The 18,574-nt window shown below is 38.4% G+C and overlaps 1 protein-coding gene across 1 annotated transcript in view; it reads left to right on the forward strand.

Annotated features, from left to right (window-relative positions):
• LOC147309635 (contactin-associated protein-like 4) overlaps window positions 1-18,574 on the forward strand; it is a 108,544-nt gene that overhangs the window by 73,534 nt on the left and 16,436 nt on the right. Inside the window, exons 11-17 of the mRNA XM_086268620.1 lie at window positions 1,586-1,692; window positions 5,294-5,413; window positions 5,562-5,762; window positions 6,376-6,538; window positions 7,837-7,964; window positions 8,593-8,763; window positions 10,597-10,815. Of these exons, the coding sequence (XP_086124746.1) occupies window positions 1,586-1,692; window positions 5,294-5,413; window positions 5,562-5,762; window positions 6,376-6,538; window positions 7,837-7,964; window positions 8,593-8,763; window positions 10,597-10,815 (1,109 nt within the window). The remainder of the gene's footprint in view (window positions 1-1,585; window positions 1,693-5,293; window positions 5,414-5,561; window positions 5,763-6,375; window positions 6,539-7,836; window positions 7,965-8,592; window positions 8,764-10,596; window positions 10,816-18,574) is intronic.

An 18,574-nucleotide genomic window follows, 5' to 3' on the forward strand; every position in this document is an offset into this window, starting at 1 on the left:
CTTGAAGACACATTCAGAGTTTTAGCGGTTTTCCAGACTGACTGACCTTCAGTTCTTAAAGTAATGATGCACTGTCATTTCTCTTTACTGAGCTGATTGGTTATTGCCATATTATGAATTCTAACAATTGTCAAATAGGGCTGTCAGCTGCGTACAAACACGTCTTCTGCACAACACAACTGATGATCCCCAACCCCATTAAGAAGGTAAGAAATTCCACAAATTAACCCTGACAAGGCCCACCTGTGAAGTGAAAACCATTTCAGGTGACTACAGAATGAAGCTCATTGAGAGAAGGCCAAGGGTTTGCAGCACTGTCAACAAAGCAAAGGCTGGCTACTTTGTGCAACTCTAAAATATAAGACATACTTAGAGTTATTCATCAATTTGTTGTTTGCTAAATAATTCCATATATCTTACTTCATATATTTAAAACAGATCTTAAAATGTCCTCAGAGCCAGTGGAAGGAATTCTGACAGTGTGATGTCATTTGGTAAAAAACAATAAAAAGCAGCACTTCTAGAGTGTGACTTTTTTAATGTAGACAGGGAGGTGTTGGAGTAGTCAAGCCTTAAGAAAGTTAATGATTGTCATTTTCCAGATGGGAATGCAAATTTTGCATTAATGTACGATTTCACAGATTGCAAAAGAAAGCTAAGGCCCATTACTGCAGTGTGGAGTGCACATGCAAATTAGCTTATAAGTGCTTATAAATACAGTTTATGTAATTGCACTGGGTCCCAGCTAAATATACACAAAATTACTGTTTTGCAGCTCTCTTAATGTTTTAGGCTCACAGGAGGAAGTTGCTCATCTCACCTCTATTAGGAGCAGGACACATGCATTGTGATCCTGTGAGAAACATTATGCAGAGCACAGGCTGCACAGAATGGAAAGCTTTGCTGTTGTGGCTGTATGCTGTGTTGTGGGAGAATTAATTTAAAAAAAGAGAGGTATGAGTTTGATAAATAATGTAGCCATGGCGGATTGGTTGCCTAAGCCAACAGACGAAAAGACAAAGAATTCATGGAAAATCATTATTGTGTATTTATAGGCTATATATTTAGTCTGTGAGAGACAATAACCAGAAGGTGTTTGTATAAAGGGGTGCAAAAGAGGAGCAGCTATGGAGCACCACAGCAGACTGACAAGAGAAATGCTGCTCCATGTGTGGGACAAAAGTGTTTCTTCTCTCTAAAAAAAAATAGAAACGCAAACAATAAATTGTGTCTTTTTTTCTTTTTTTTGAGTGGCAGGTTGGGTGGGAGTTCAAGAGTTTTGTCTGTGGATCCTACAATGGTAGTTAACAATACTAACACAACAAAGGAAGGTTTCAAGCCACCTACATCTGAGAACACACACCTGTGCTCTCATTGACACTGAAATAAAGCCCTCTGAAATGTTTTTTTAAGACTGAAAGGTTTTTTTTGAAAGACTTTGTATATTCCCCGTCTCTCCTACACACCTCATCAAAACCGTCAGGCATGCTGAAGGTCTGTTGTTCCGTGCATAAACTTTTTCAGATAACTTTAGAAAAAACACTAAACATCTCTCTCTCTCTGTCTGTCTCTTTCATTCTTCAAGGTGTTCCCCCAGTCACTGCGAACATGGAGGAATATGTACTCAATCGTGGAGCACCTTTCACTGTAACTGCTCCAACAGTGGCTACAGGGGAGCCACCTGCCACAGCTGTAAGCAACCAGTTTCATCTGAAGCTCTTTAAAATGCCTGAAGCCTAAAATTTATCTAGGAAAAAGTAGTGACATTTTTTTCCCTTTAACTTTTCATTTATTATTACGTGACACAGATTTGTGTATTTACACATTGAGCAGAAATATAAGTAAATGTAAGTCCAACCCTTGCTCTCTTGTGTTGCTCCTCTATACTCATCAACTAGCCACCAGCTCTCTCAGCATGGCTTTGGAGTGCAGACGATGTCTTTTTGTCTGTTTTTTGTTAATAACTTTTACAGCAAAAACAGTAGAAGGCTGCTCATACATGCGTGTTTAGTTATTTCCTACAAGAAAAGGTTAATATTTAGGACTTTGTACTATTTACTTAATAAAATAGAGGCCACATGCCCTCCAATAGATATTTCACTTCCCTCTTTTTCTTCTCAGGCCATTGTTTCAGAACTTTAATTAGCCATGTTCAAATGGAAATAGATCAGTGGGATTGGTGGTACTTCATTATGCTGAGTAAATTGGACTTCTATTCAAAAGTCTTAAAAGGTCGTATTTTTTGTTTTTTGACACCTGCAGATATCCCACTATCTCTCATCTTCGCTTGGTGTATTTGTTCAGTTTGAATATATGTATGTATTAATGTCACGTGAAGGTGTGTGTTTGAAGTTTGACAGACTGGATTTCACTCCCAGTGGACACAATCAGCCAGAGGTTCACGCTGAAATCAAACACCCATCCAGCATAAAAAATACATAATATGTACATTTCATAATGAATAATGAATAAGGTTCTCTTGCAGAGAAGTTATCGGATTAAAAAACGTGCCTGAACTGGTAAATTTTTTATATGTGATATCAGTTTATACTTAAACCATATCCAGTGCAGAGAGGGATGAAAGGTGCTCTAAATAGCTTCTCCCGATTGCATTAGGTACTTTAGAATTAAGTTAAACATGCTTTTAGTAAAAAAAAAAAACAAAAAGCCTAAAAAGCTGTGGTTGGTTTTCATTGAAAGTTACACTTTACCTGCAGGCCTGTGGAGACTTGTGAATAACTTTGCCCCAAATTTGATATGCTGCTTCTTAACAGAAATAGCCCGGTTGGTAATACATAATGCAGAAATAAAGTGTCATTTTATCCACCGAGGAAAAGCTGAACAAAGAACAAAGGGATGGCATCCTGCTGCAGATGAAAGCCACAGTTTTCTCCCACTTCTCACTTCAAAGAGCACGCATCAAGCGCAGCGTCAATATCCGACTGTGACTTCTTCCTGCTTCCTTAATAGTTTGATTTTTAAATGTATGAGTTTTCCAGATATTAAAAATAATGTACACTCTTATGTATGAAAATGTTTTCTCCTCAAAAAGTTTTTAAAATTGTTATATGGGATATGGGTCCCCACATATGAACTGCAATCAAACATTCAGAATAAATCACTTAATTTAATTGTCGGCCTTAAATGCGTTAGAAAAAAACTAAGGGAGAAATCAAGAAAGATACGACGATGATTGGAAAAAGAAATATAAAGAGGGGGTTAGAATAGGAGTAAATGGGAGGCACATAGCAAGCATGTCAAAAAAAGGAGAGTAAGTCTCAAGGCAACTGAGAGAGTGCCTACAGTATTTTAGGTGAGTCAGATTAGAAATTAAACTGATTTTTTGCTTTGCTTGTACCGCTGAGCATTAATTGAATCCTTCTACACGCTGGTGGTGTGAACAGCTCTGAGCTGGATTAGGGCCAGGTCTCTCTCTCTCTCGCACACACACACACACACACACGCACACGCACACACACGCACGCATGCAGCTATGGTAGTTGAATTTGGGTCAAAACCTTTCTTGAACTGTATCAGGGCAGTGTCTTGGGGAAAGTTAAACAAGCATTGACGTGGCTGTTGCTGCTCATAGATGGACTCAGACATATTCCCTTGTGGATGTGTGTGTGTGTGTATTCTCCGCAACAAGCATTATGTAATCGTAGGGCTTTATATAATTTGCTTTCATCTAATTTTTTTCCCGCACAATTACCAGTTTTATTGTTACAATTTTAATTGATGGACACAAATTTTAATTGATAGATGTTTTTAATTATTTTAAAATCACTAATCTTCTCATGTTTCCATGAATTTTTTATGCACATACTCTGGGTATACATGTACATATGTACTGGTGGGCATGTAGTCTGCTTGACTTTTATACTGAAAACAGTCAGTGACTCCTTGGTGATGACCGGTTGAGAGCAAGAAATGTGTAGCAGTGATAAGTAGAACAGTAATGAGACTTGAAAAACTGGAAATGGAGAACATTAGCCTTGAAAGTAAAAGCTCTGCCTCACTACTGAATTTTAAAAACTTGTCATATATCATTTGAAGGCGAACACTTTCTAGTTCCAGGTTGCGGTGCACCTTTCACAGTTTCACTACTAGTCAGCAAGTAGTTGCTGAGTGTTTGCAGACAAATGAGCATCTTTCTTGCAAACTACTGCTAGCAACGAAACCACAGGGAAGTTATGACCACTTTTATCTTGCAACTGCTGGAAATCTTCAGCAAACAATTGCATAGATGACTTGCCCATGTAACTGGTGTCTATGTAACTACAGTCACACTAGGGAAAATTATTGGGACTGTGTTTGATGAACATTTAATTTCATTGCCTTTGAAATCTTTCTTTCAAAGTCAGATATGCAGCCATTTACAGTCAATCACTGTCTTTAAAGCAACTTTAGATGCTGAGATGTTGCTATCAATATGCAATTACATGGGGTCAATTTGACAATTACATCCAACCTATTTGTGATAAATCCGAAAGCCGCAAATCCGTTGCCATCTACATACACAGAAATTCAATTAAAAAGAAATACAACTATTTTACTGTCTCCATATTTAGAATCCTGCCAGAACCTCACAGGTCTGGAACAGAAATTTAAATTTAAAAAGTCCCCACAAATAGTGAACCTACTTCCTGCACAGAAAAGTACTGGCATAGGAGTTTGACAACCTTGCTTTCTTATAGGAACATAACCAGAATGCATTGAATTGGTAACCAGTTGATTTAAGTTCTATTGCAAAGATATCAGTGGATATCAGAGTGACTCAGATTAATTGCAACATTTTGGCAATCAATATGGATTTATGAATTTAATGTCTGTTGCAAATCTGTGCAATCGCCTTGCAGTAGAATGTTTTTAACAGACCATTTTGAAAATGGCTGTTGTATGCAAAAAAGTGAAAGCAATCCCCCACAATAAAATGTTTTTCATAAGCTGAAGTCTTATTTTTACTCTAGTGTGACTGAGCCATAAAGCAAGTGAGTTATTTATATGTGATGTGACACATAATGTATTAACTGGTAGTGTTGGCTCTTTATGTAGATACAACAAATAAACAAGAATGTATTTGTTGTTTGAAATTTGTATCATTCAATTGCCAATATTAGAAATAATAAAAAGGTTACATCATGTGAATTCAGTTTGACTGTATCGCCCACGTCTGCCTGCCATTTATTAGGATGCATGTTATGGTTTAATGGTCCCAAGCATAGCTAAGAAATCAATAAGTGTTGATCCAGTTTATTAAAGTTTACGTTTTTTATTGTGTTCTTTTCCTCAGCAATATATGAACAGTCATGTGAGGCATACAAACACAAAGGCAACATGTCAGGGCATTATTATATAGACGTGGATGGCAGCGGACCAATCAAACCCCAGCTGATTTATTGTAACATGACAGGTATGGTACACAAACGTATTCTGTTTCCTTTTAAAGAAAATGTGCATTGTTTTTGTTTGTTTCTTTAGTTTGAAAGATTGTTTGGCTGCCAGCGTAACTATGTTCACACCTTCTCTTGGTCTTTCCACCCTGCCTGTCTCTCCACCAGAGGATAAGACGTGGATGGTGATTCAGCACAATAACACAGAGCTGACCAGAGTTCAGTCCTCCGCTGAGCGAAATCAACATTTTGCCTACTTTGACTATTCCTCTGAAGAGGAGCAATTAGTGGCTGTCATCAGCCAATCAGAGCACTGCGAGCAGGAACTGTCCTATCACTGCAGGAAGTCCCGCCTCTCCAACACACTTGGTAACATCTGGAGAAATAGTTGTTAGTTATTATGTGTTAAATTTATCAACTTTTTAACATAAGATATTCAGAAGAAGGGAGGTGGTGTGAACTGCTGATGTATTTAATTTAGTAAGAAATTAGAAATCATATTACAATACTGCTGCACATTTGTTACTGATTTTGCAACACAAGTTAAGTGGATTTGTTTGATTTTATAATAAAGATTTAACTATCCATCTATCCATCCATCGATTCTCTTCTAACATAGGGCGAGAGGCGTGGTACACCCTGGACACATTCACACCTATGGCCAATTTAGAATCACCAGTAGAATCACCACTGACTGCACTGACTGACTGAGTGCTAATCACTGTGCCAAAGATAAAAATGAAATGATAAAAAATAAACAAATGAAAACAGATGAATGATAAATTCTCTACTGGGGATGTTTCCCTTCCACGCTATCATTATCTTTATAGGAATCACCGTCTTCATACCATTTCAAAATGACTGAAAAATTGATTGCATTTGCAGTCTAACTCTTCCCTGTAGTGAAAAATAAATTAATGATTAATCACGTCTTTATCTATGTGTGTGTGTGTGTGTGTGTGTGTGCGTGTGTGTGCTCAAGAGGGTGCTCCTTTCAGCTGGTGGGTGGGAGGCGCCGGACCAGGTCAGAGCCAAACATCTTGGGGTGGAGCCCTGACCGGTACCCAGCAGTGTGGTTGCAGTCTGCAGGACAGCTGTCTGGATCCAAGTCACGACTGCAACTGTGATGCCGACTACGACCAATGGTACTGTACTTTGGAACTGCAAATGTGAACTATTATGGTATCACTCCAGGCTGTAAGTTCTATTTAAATCTGGGTTTTTGATTCTTTGTGTTGTAAAAGAAAATAGCTTTTGTTACCATATCATGGAAAGCGGGCAGAGTGTGTCACTCCATTTTGAAAACACATGCATGTCTCTGAGATTCTTTTACAAACTGATTTGGTTGCTTCCCATGACATCCTGCCACACTGAACAGCAAAGAGCCATAAAACAACAAATCCCAAGATATTTAAATGTCTCTTCCTTTTTGTTATCCACTCCTTTTTTATTCAAATCCTTTTATCCATCCTGTAAGCAATTCTGTATTTAGGTCACCTTCTCCAATCCTGTGACCAGTTCTGCAGTTAGACCCATGTTGTAACCCATAGGTGTCAAACTCTGGCCCGCGGGCCAAATTTGGCCCGCAGCCTAATTACATTTGGCCCGCGAAGCCATACCAAATTACTATTAGAGCTGGCCTACTGGTATTATACAGCTAATATATATATTGTTTAGTATTAAGCTTTGCTTGTTCCATATTCAGTTTTTCAGCAAAATGTGTTTTAGTCCATAAGAAAAGATTCATTCTTAAATCTGGAGGAATAAATATATTTCAATAAATATTAACGTCAGCCTGCGACTTTGTTCCAGTTTTGAATTTTGGCCCACTGTGTATTTGAGTTTGACACCCCTGTTGCAACCAATCCTGTTGGTGCCTGCATAGCCAAAGGTCCTTCATTCTATTATCTCTTAGCCTAAATCTGTACTGGGGAACTCTATTTTTATAGACTCTTCTCCTGCCATCAATATCCCATCAGATACACGGGCGCTGGATGCTGCCTAAAGTCCCAGATTTATTTTTTGACTACATTTCACAGCAACAAAGCAGACTGCTGGAATTTGAAGCGCCACAGAGCCGAGCTCGTGTGGTGAATTTACAGATTAATCACTCGACCTGCGTTCGTTCAGAGACGGTTTTCACAAGACATTGTTTCAGACATGTTGTGTCAGCTTTTCTCAACATTCACCAGTGAGCCTCTGAGAGCAGACAAGCGCAGTCGAGAAATGAGGAGTTACTAATCTAAATACGGCCTGTCCTATTTTTTCAGACACAGTTTTGTTTGAGTTTTAATGGTGACAAGTTTTACCTTTGCTTTGCATGCATGATTATTCAGCTTTCTAATACCAATGCTTTCTCACCTTCCACACTCTCTTCCTATTCTTTCTTGCATTTCTTTGCCTTTTATGCAACCCTCCTCCTCTGTCCCCTCTTGTACCTCAGGACTGAGGACTCAGGCCTGCTTACCCATAAGGAGACCCTCCCAGTAAGGTCTCTGGTGCTGGGAGACATCCATCGGCCTGGGTCAGAGGCTGCCTATAGGGTCGGACCGCTACGTTGTCATGGAGACAGTAAATCCATTTAAATTGGTTATGGTTTAGCACAATGGGGGATGATGTTAAATATTGAGACCTCAGTTCTCTCCATGTGAATATCATACATATTGATGATGTTTTGATGGAGTACTCAAGAAGTAGGTTTTATTCAACCACAGAGTGAAGAGAATTCAAGTAATTAGTGTATCCAATCACCCACCATTTAACTTGTTAATGGGAAAAGAGTCTGCACAAGCTAATTAGTAGCTAAAATATGACTTTATTTTTACTCTTTAATAACAACTAACACAAAGATATATAACAAACTAATGTAAGTGATAGATTTTACCTTGTGTTAATTGCTTCTAATTTTACCACTTAGTTTAATGACTACATAAATAAATGGCTTACTGATAAATCAGCCTAAATGAGATAGCATAGCTGGAGTTATGCCTTTATTCTTAGTTAATTAGCTGAACAGTTGGTTCATTTGTTTACCATGCGATTTTCATTATATAGCCATCATAATGAGTTTTCTTTTAATAAGCTTTGTTCCAAAGTGATATATCAAGTTTTTATAAGAAAGTTTTACATCCCTTTTTTATGAGCAAACATAAAGATATGGTATGACACATTTAAGAAGTGATTTTCTTTTTCTTTGCAGAGAACTTCTGGAATGCTGCATTTTTTGATAAGGAAACATCCTACCTTCACTTCCCAACCTTTCAGGGAGAGTTGAATGCAGACATCTCTTTCCTGTTTAAAACGACATCGTCCTCTGGGGTTTTCCTGGAGAATTTGGGCATCAAGGACTTTATCAGGATAGAACTCAGCTGTAAGTGAGAACTTAATGTCCTGGATAATTGTTATCGAATGCTCAATGCTTTCTTGATTTATTCTAAATAACTGATAATGACAGTTTATAAGAGGGATTATTGCATTTCTGCTTCTATTTTGAGATTAACTGTGCAGTTTGTTTCACGTTAACTTGGCAGAGGGGAAGAGTTTCTCAGTGTTTACGAATGTTTTTATTTGTTCAGACACTGCTAACTTCAGCCTCTAGCCACAGATGCCTACAGACTGCTGAGTGACTCCCTGGCAACTGCAACTCGCTAGGGAAAATAAGTCGACTTGAATCCTCCTTAAATTGGTTGCAAGAAGATTGCGACAGTCTCCTGTATTTTCCAGTTTGTGTCAAAGGTTTTCAGGTCGTACTACTGCTCAGCTCTTTATAGAGCAAACATGTGCATAGAAGTCAGTAGCCGCATGCAAACTACAGGCTGCCAATTATGATGATTACATTGTCCCATGTTTTTGTTGATCTTCTTGCAGTTGACAGTCCAGTCAAGGCAAATAACAAAAATCACAGCAGCAGTTCCTCAAAAGCCTATTACAGTACAAGAGCTGGCTAAAAAAATATCTGTATATATCAGGAAGTTCCAACTAATTGGCCTGTAATTGCAATATTTTTCCACCCAACTGAATAAAAAAAATCTGAAAATTAAAATTAGATTACAGAGTGATTCCCAGTGAGCCTAGAAATGTATTACTGAACATTAGAATTATCATTACTTTTGATTTCAAATTAGGCTTGGTTGTAACAGTCTCAGCACACATGCAATTTCCCACACACAGACACACACAGGAACAAACAGATGTGAGTCTTTTTTTCCTGCCTCTAAATCATCTCAGATCTGCGTCCAGCTGTCTGTCCATGCTGCCAACAGATGGGCCGGTGGGAGGAAGTCACTTCACACTTCTGCCAACATATGATGATGGACGAACATGACTGACTAATGGGTTTGCTGAAAGACGGCGCATTCTGCAGCCAGACTGCAGGGAGAAAGAAGTCTATTAAAAATATCACTGAAAAAAGCCACAAAAGAGTCTGATACACTTTAGCTGCTAATAGAAAAACATGAGTGAAAAAAGAGCTTTCTTGCAAGTCAAAGCTTGTTTTCTCAACTGTGTTTGGATTTTTCTTTCTTTCCTCTTTTTGAATACAAAGCAAGAATCTGACTCCTTGCAGTCATTCTACTCTGCCCACATGCTTAACTAATACAGTTTGAAATTAGTGTAATTATTTGATTTGGCTATAATTTAATTTAAAAAAAACATAGCATGCATGTGCTTTTCAGTTCATTTTTCCAGTTACAGCAATATCAGACGACTCTGGCACCATCTGATCTACATTAGCTTTAGATTTGAATATACGTACACTATCATGTGCTTTATACTGATTTAAGCCAGAGCTTCATCCTCCCGCTCCAACTACTACCAGCTTTGCCTCTACTGGACAGCCAACAATGAGAAGATGACAGTAAGGGCGTATCAGACCGGAAATGAAGCATGGTCTGGCACTGGCACTTATCATACACTGGCTCTACATTTTGTGCAGTTTTTGTCATCCATAAATAAATGATCAATGATAAACCTCTTAACTTCTTAAGCCTTAACTTCAAGAGTGTCATCAGCTTTGGACACAGTGTGATTATGGACTGATTCTTTGGAGTATCGTGGTTTGCAGTGAAAATAAGCACCCCTTTGATCATTTTCAATCAAGATTTCCATGAATCAGATGTGGTCTGCTGATGTGAAGGCTTCTTCACCTAATGTTTGTTTTTAAGGCTTTTATATGATCTTTTTATCTGTGAATAATCCTCTTCAGCTTCTACGGAGGTTGTCTTCTCCTTCGATGTGGGGAATGGGCCACTGGATGTACGAGTGAAGACAAGCCTCCCGTTGAATGACAGCCGATGGCACAGAGTGCAAGCTGAGCGAAATGTGAAGGAAGCATCGCTGCGTGTCGATAATTTCCCCGCCGCCACCCACGAAGCTCCCACTGATGGACTCATGCATCTTCAGCTAAACAGCCAGTTATTTATAGGTGAGGAGCAAAAGTTGACTTTTTTTTCAAAAAGTTTAAGAAACCTGAGGAACATTTAAAGTGAGAACATGGGATTTTTAGATTAAAATAAGTCAGGGTTAATTTAAGGTTATCAAGATTAGCCACTTTGTTAAGAAAAAATATTGTCTCGATTTTAATTTGATGGCAACAACGCATCTCAAAAGGCCAGAAGGGCAAGTTAAACTAAAAAGAAACAGCTGACAATAGCTCAGCAACAGGAGTGGAGATTTAAGAAAAGCAACTTAGAGAGGCAGAATTTCTCAGCAGCAAAGGTGGGCAGATGGAACAACTTCAGAATAATGGCTCACGCTGTAAAGTTGTACTACAGATGTTGTTGAGAAGTAGTCACAACTGTTAGCTGCTAGAATACAATATCAGACAAAAACATCCCATATGGAAAAGAAATAGTAAAAACTTATATGTGATTACTCATGAAAGTGGCCACTTTCTCATTACTTTCATATATTGTTTTAGTAAGTATCCAAAACATACAAGTTTCATTATATAATCTTTCAAGGGATCTTATATCTGTTTTCACTCTTATGCTTTTCATACAAGTTTCACACAAGACAGATACAAACTTTATAAGATTTATATATATCTTTTCCATATGGGATGACACTGTTCCTTTCCCACAATTCCAGGAGCTGGTCTCCTCAGGCTGAATTTAAAAGAGGATGCTGCCATCAAATTCAAAATGACCTCAAATGGGATTTTTCTTAAAATTATGTTTTTCACTTTAAACATTTGTTTAAAATGTTTTCTGTGTTATGTTTTGAATAAAATATGGGTTAATGAGATTTGCAAACCATTTGCAAACCATCATTCTGTTTTTTTATTTATATTTTACACAGTGTTACACAGAATTGGATATGTACAAACACGCATGCAAATGTGCCCACATGCAAAGACAACCTGATAAAAACAGAATTTAATTCTTGCAGTTTCTACCCAACCACACAAGTCCCACATGGACACCTGTTGGAGGTGGTCGACTGATTATCTGCATAGTGTATGTAAAATAAGAGCAAACCTTACTGTTAGAGTCCAATCCAGTTGGTGTTTAGGTATTTGGAAAGTGGTGAGGAGTGATTAGAAGAGCTGATGGTTTTGACTTTACCAAGAAAGAATTCTGCTATACTGTATGCAGGACGTGCTGAATTCAGTTTTTCTAAACAGTAATTACTCTGGATAAGTAATGTCCATTTGTGTGTGATAAAAAAGTGTAATATTTGGTGTGTGTGTGATTATAACCATCACAAACCAACTGTGCATTCTGCTAGGAAAATGGGAAGTAAGTGCAGCCAGTTATTAAAATTTGCAAAAAATACCTAGAAATATAGTAAATACACCAAAATTACTACATTTCTAATGAGCTTGAAACTCAGTATTTGGTACGACCACTTTTATTCATCAGCATAGTCTGAACTACCCTAGACAAACTTTCTTGTAATTGTCTTCAAAGCTTGTCTTTAGATGTTGGCTGCTTTTTCTTCTGTTCATTGTCATGAGGTCCCACACTGCTTTTATCAATTTTGACAAAATCTCAAACACCACTGGCTGAAATGTAGTAAATAAAGTAACAAAGTCTCTAATTTAATTTAAAATTGGTTCTTTGCTAAGTTGCCTGTTATATGTAGAGACGACACTTACTCATTCTTTCTGTTAGTTGCATTTTTTATGGTTGATTAAGTCATGACTCAGTGGTAAGTGGCTAAACAAAAGACAAACTGAAAGAATATTGATGTGAAAATGGTCATAAGCGAGGACTGGACTGAGAATGTGTGAAAAAGCAACCAATATACAAAGAAAAACTTTGGAACCCTTCAGATAGTCTATTCTATTGATCAAGACCACTTACAAAAATTCCATGAGCCTGGCTTATTTGAAACAATTTATCTATAATACTGTAGAAGATCAATAATACTAGGTGTAAGAGTTTTACAAGCACAAAAGAAATGACATTTTTGTAACCTGGAGATAGAAGTCTGTGAGGAGGTTGGCTTCTACAGACACCTCTATGATGCATCAGTTCAGGAAATTGGATACCAAAAGAGACTGGTGAAATACCTAAAAGATACAGCCTTCTGCAAAAGAGTGTGAAGTCTCTGAAATTTCAATCATTTCCTGTTTTCACTTTTTCACTTTTTCTCTTATATTTTTTCTGAGCTGTGGCTCCAATAATTGAGATATATCATTATTATTCCCAGAGTTTAAGTTCACCACATCTGTTAGACAGCTGAAGATGTTTTAGACATCACTGACAAAAGCAGTGTTACATGGAAAGTAAATGCAAACAAAGAGCCAAAATGGAAACCTGTGCAGTAATACTGACTAGTTAAGTTTAAAGGAATAAAGCAACTGCCATAGCCCTAGTGAGTTAAAAGCCATGGTATGGGGATACAGGGTTGTGAGTTCAACTTCACTATCTCCACCCATGCCTGATTACTGCCAGACCTGCTGAAAGCTGTCCGACAAACTGAAGATCTCAGAAAGCAACACACTGTGCTGCAATCTAAAGAAACAGTAAGAAACAGAATGAACAAAAATGGCATCCATGGGAGAGTTCCGAGGCAAAAACATCTGCTGACCAAAAAGATCGAATCCAAAAATTCAAAAAACATCTTGATCTCCAAGACTTTGGGGAAAATACTCTGTGGACTGACAACAGAAAAGATTTGTGTCTTGTTACATCTGCCGTAAAACTAGTACAGCGTTTGATAAAAAGAACATCATAGCAACAATCAAACATTGTATAACAAAGTATACAATTACTCTGCCTAGTATACACTAAGCTAGCCCTAGACACTAGCCCACTAACAAGCTAGCTCTAGACACTAGCCCACTAACAAGCTAGCTCTAGACACTAGCCCAGTGTCTAGGGCTGCTTTGCTTCTTCAGGGCCTGGACAACTTGTCCTAATTGATTAAATTATGAATCCTGATGGAAAATGTTTGACTATCAGTTCATCCCCTGATGCTTAAGCACACTCAGGTTATGTGCTGTTATGATCTGAAATATAACAGCAAGTCCACCTCTGAATGGCTAATAAGAATGAAGGTTTTGAAACCCTAGTCAAAGTTTGGACTAAAATCCAATTAAGATGCTTTGGCATGAATTTAAACACTTTAAACAGACTTTAAACAGGCCGCTGATGCTGGAAAACACTCCAATGAGGCTGAATTAAAAACAATTCTGCAAAGAAGAGTGAGCCAAAATTCCTCCACAGGGAAGTGAAAGACTCATAGTCAGTTATCGCAGACTGCTGTTCTGTACCTCATATACAGACGCAAAGTTTGGGGGCTTTCATTGAAAATACCTTCCCTGTTCTTCAGCCTCGCTCTTGGGACAGCCAGAGGCAACTGGTAGGTGACCCATGGGACCTAAATGTTAAATCCGAATAAATCCTGAGAAGAAACCAAAACCAAACAGATGTATTGTCTGACTTTCATCATTACCCACTCTGTGGCCGTGTAACCAAACGTCGGTTAGTTTCCACTGAAACACAAATGAAAATGGGTCACACTTTTAAAGTTACATGTAAATTCAAATGGCAAATGAAGCTATGTGATGTTGTTTTTAACGAACATTACCAAAACAACAGGAAACATTGACGCTGTCATTTGGTCTTCTAGTGAGTGTTTATACTACCAGGGGAGTGTTTGTGGGACTGAATCAAAATAAATCACTTGTGTTCAATGAAGGAGCATGTCGCCTGGTGTGACAATGCAGCTCTGTGTATTTTGAGGCATTAGCAGAGCTCAGCAGCACAGGGGAACGAGCGATGTCAGACTTTGGCTACATGCGTATACTTATTACCGTTTTTTCTTTTCATGAGATTTGTAAGAAGCAGCTTTATCCTTTAGAGGAGATAAACCTAACTGTATGAGCGACACTTACTCTTTTAAAAAATGTAATATTGCCTCTTTAACATTACAGTTTAAACTGACTGAGCTTTCTTTTATTAAATCAATAGCTTTTGGTCATTTTTAGGAGATGTTGCATACATTTTTCCACCATTTTCCTCTTAAATTCACCACTTCTGTTCCAAACACATCCAGATGCCTACACATTAATCTATCTGAACTGTGCTTGAAAATCAGTCTTGTACTGTAAGGCTTTGGCTTTGTTCAAATAACATTGGTTCATTTATTTTTGTAGGTATTACATTTTTTGAAGAGAAACAAAACCATTGAACAAAGTGTGATGAGACTGAGAGGCTGCAGAGAGATCGAAGTGGGAATTGAGTTGCTGGTAGTGTTAAGCTGATAATCCGCTCTGAACAGCTAAAAAAGAAACGAACATCAGTCGTTTTCTTTACTTGGGCGGGATTCACCGGCAACACACGGGGACTCATTTGTTTGAACAGAAATGTGATTAAAAGGATTTTGAAGGACAATACTTTTTAAGAAGGTGTTTTTGTCTGTCTTGACTCTGTTTTCAGTAAAACGTCAGTGTTTGGGTGCCTTTGCGCTCTTTCTGCAGCTTTATTGTTAATCCAGTGTTCACAACACGCCCTCTGTGGAATCATAATTCACAGTACTGCAAAGACATCTGTATTACTATGAATAATGGATCTCATTTGTAATATATAAAATTGTGTAACTTAATAAGAAATTATGTTTGCTGGTTTAAATAAATAAACCTTAATATTTCCTTGTTTTTACGCTTGCAGTTTATGAACAATACAATTCAGCAAAATTAAGCAGGATGTCACTATGGGTTATGTTTTGCATTATTGTTACTTGGCCTAGGATGTAGCTACATTAATCAATGCTTTAATAAATCATAGGTGAGCGTACTGGTACACGGCACATCTGACTTTAATGGTGCATACTGCTTCGGTGAAGGAGTATGGGGCTATTAAATCTCTGTAGCTTGATAATGAAGTGTTCATAACCCTGTTGGTCATGGTTGTGTAATAGTTTTTTTGTTTTCTGGTTGATTCTTTTAAGGCTTTACAGAGGAAGGCAGCTTTGTATTTATATGGCAGATAATCAGTAAATTCACAGGACTTAAAGCTCGAAATATTTCTGTGTCTGAATTATACAGATGAGAACATAATTATGAGCCCCCCATGTCTTTTTTAAAAAAAAATTCCCAAATGCTGTTAAACCAAGCAGAGGAAACTTCAAATCCACCATCTGGCATGGGCCTTTCTGCGTGGAGTTTATATGTTCTCCCCGTGTCTGTGTGGGTACTCTGGCATGACACAGTCCCTTATAGATGGATGCCTAAAAAATCACCAGGGTAAAAATGATCAGTCCCCCTTACTTCCTGCCATTCCATTTAAAATTCACTGTGGTTACACTGTGCACACTTTTTTTTGTGTTCCATATAATAATATTTCCACATATAGTAAAACCAACGTGTGCAGCAACCAGACAACATGAAATGTGCAGAGTTTGGCACCAAGTGCAGGTGGACAACTGGATGAAGTAGATAAATCCTCTTAATGCTCAGGACCTTAAGAAGGCCCTGATTGTGATTCCACCACCTGGCTGAGGCCTTTCTGTGTGAAGTTTGCATGCTCTCCCTGTGTCTGGGTGCTCCCGCTTCCTACCACAGTCCAAAGACGTGAATCTACATTTCCCAAAGATGTGATGGTTGTCTGTCTCTTTGCATTAGCCCTGCGACAGACTGGCGACCTGTCCAGCGTGTATCCTGCCTCTCGCCCTATGGTAGCTGGGATAGACTTCAGCCCCCCCTCAAACATGACAAGGATAAGCACCAGAAAATGGATATGCATTTATTGTGTAAAGCAGAAACTTCAGGAAATCAGTAGATTTTTTTCTTTTCCGAAGCTACAGTATATATATTATCAGGCTGTTTTTTTCACATGCCCAGCTATGCTGAATTAGGTCAAAACTCTGCAAAATGACCATCTTACAAAGCCTCAGCAGCTCGCTTCAGTCAGCTCACAGCCAGTATTCTAGCGGAGTGTTGATATGGCAGTATGCCCCAGGGTCTTTCGCTCCATCTGCCAATCTTCTTCCAAGATGGGAAAGTCTGTCTGTGCTTTTAGCTGCGAGGCGCTTCTCTTCAGCCTTGATCAAAGAGCTGGTCTTCTTGGGATTATGTTTGTTGCTGTAACTGACTGCTGAGGTTGCTATCTCAGCATCTGCTTTGTGCACCTGAATGTGCTACCACCGGGAGCATCCTTTCTTTGGGCAGCTGCTGAAGATGGGTTTGAATCCTCCACCCAAACATTGTACCCAAGGCGTGTTGCTCTTTCCCCCAAGAGTGAAAATTTGCAGGACTAGGCAAACCATCATAGGCTGCTTCGATCAGGAAGCACACTTGGTAAAAATCAGCCTGCAATGCGTTTTGTGCTACATTAAAAACGTTCCCCTCCATTTATTAAATGTCTGCAGCCATTCAAAGGCAGTAGGACACAAAGGTGGAAAAATACTCAGCCTCTGATTTTAGCAGTGCCGTTCCAAAGCATTAAGCATTGCAGCATTGAATACTAAGCATTGTAGTTCACTGTTCTTACTATTCTTTTAACAGCAGTACTGTGTGCAAGCTCTTTAATCAAAATTATTATTTTTAATGCTACAATATAACCATTGTTGTCATTCGTGAAAGAAAAGAGACAGAGGAAATATGTTATTATCTTCTGATAAAGTTGCCAAATTGCAGTTATTAACTTGCATTAATAAACAGAACAATTAGTTTTAGTCCTTGATTAATTTGCGACTTCCAGGCTCAGATTGGAACCTGCAATTCAATTTTTCAATTAAAAAAATAAAAAAATTTTTAGTTTTAAACAAGTTTTCTTTTGACAGATTTCTCAATTATTTGTGTTTCCTTGTTCTTCACAGATAGTCTAATACATTTGTTAAGCATTGTATAATTTCTCCAGAAGCAACCTCTCAGTTGTTGAGCTGTTGAAACCTGTGATTGTCTCAGCTGTACAGTGAGGAGACCGGTGATTGGATGAGAGTGAAATTATTAGTCACGTCATTTCATCTGATTTATAATTCACTTCAGTCAGCCCCTTTGCACTTACAAGCATGTACGAATGACCTAAAAAGACCACTCTGAGCTTGTTGTTGCACTGGAGTTAAAACAGGGATCTGGATTATTCACCATAAAGTGGGAAAGTAAAACTGCTTAAATGGCTGAAATTCATATTGTCATGCCAGGCTTTTCCTTTCACTCCTACAGGACTTCTTCCTCTGGCAGCGTGTGTCCTTTGTTTCTTCCCTTGGTCAGAGGTGGCACCCCTCAGGACCCCGTCCTTGTTCTTTTTGTGCACTGTGATCTCTTCCTTTCTTAACAGTCACAACCAGTACTTTATAGAATCATGGTGTAGATTTGGCTTTTTAAATCATCATTGAGCAGGAGCTTTCCTTTCTCTGTATTTCATTCTTTGTAGTCAAGCTTATCTTCACAGAACATGTTAAAAGACGTTAATTAATTTTCCTGCCATGTGTGCTCATAATGTGTAGGCGTTTTATAACTTTTGTTGCAGAAGGAAGTCAGAGCCACACAGAGGTTATCGATTTTGTGGAATGACAAGCCGCTTTGGCTGAACATTGACTGTGACAATAATACCCTGCCAATAACCGTCTATGAAAACAATAATAACTGTCAGGAATGGATGCAGCCAGCTTGGAACTGTAATTTTGCCCAGACCCTGTGTGAACTGCCTATATTCGAATGTTAATAGGAAAATGAAAGGAAGCAGGGATTCGTCCGCGCACACCAGATGGCTCAACAGCCAAGTAGTTAG

Source organism: Aulonocara sp. 'chitande type north' Nkhata Bay, linkage group LG17 (assembly GCF_057382095.1).
Source record: "Aulonocara sp. 'chitande type north' Nkhata Bay isolate Kocher_YH1m ecotype deep benthic linkage group LG17, A_spYH_male_GT1.1, whole genome shotgun sequence".
Classification (NCBI taxonomy): Eukaryota; Metazoa; Chordata; class Actinopteri; order Cichliformes; family Cichlidae; genus Aulonocara; species Aulonocara sp. 'chitande type north' Nkhata Bay.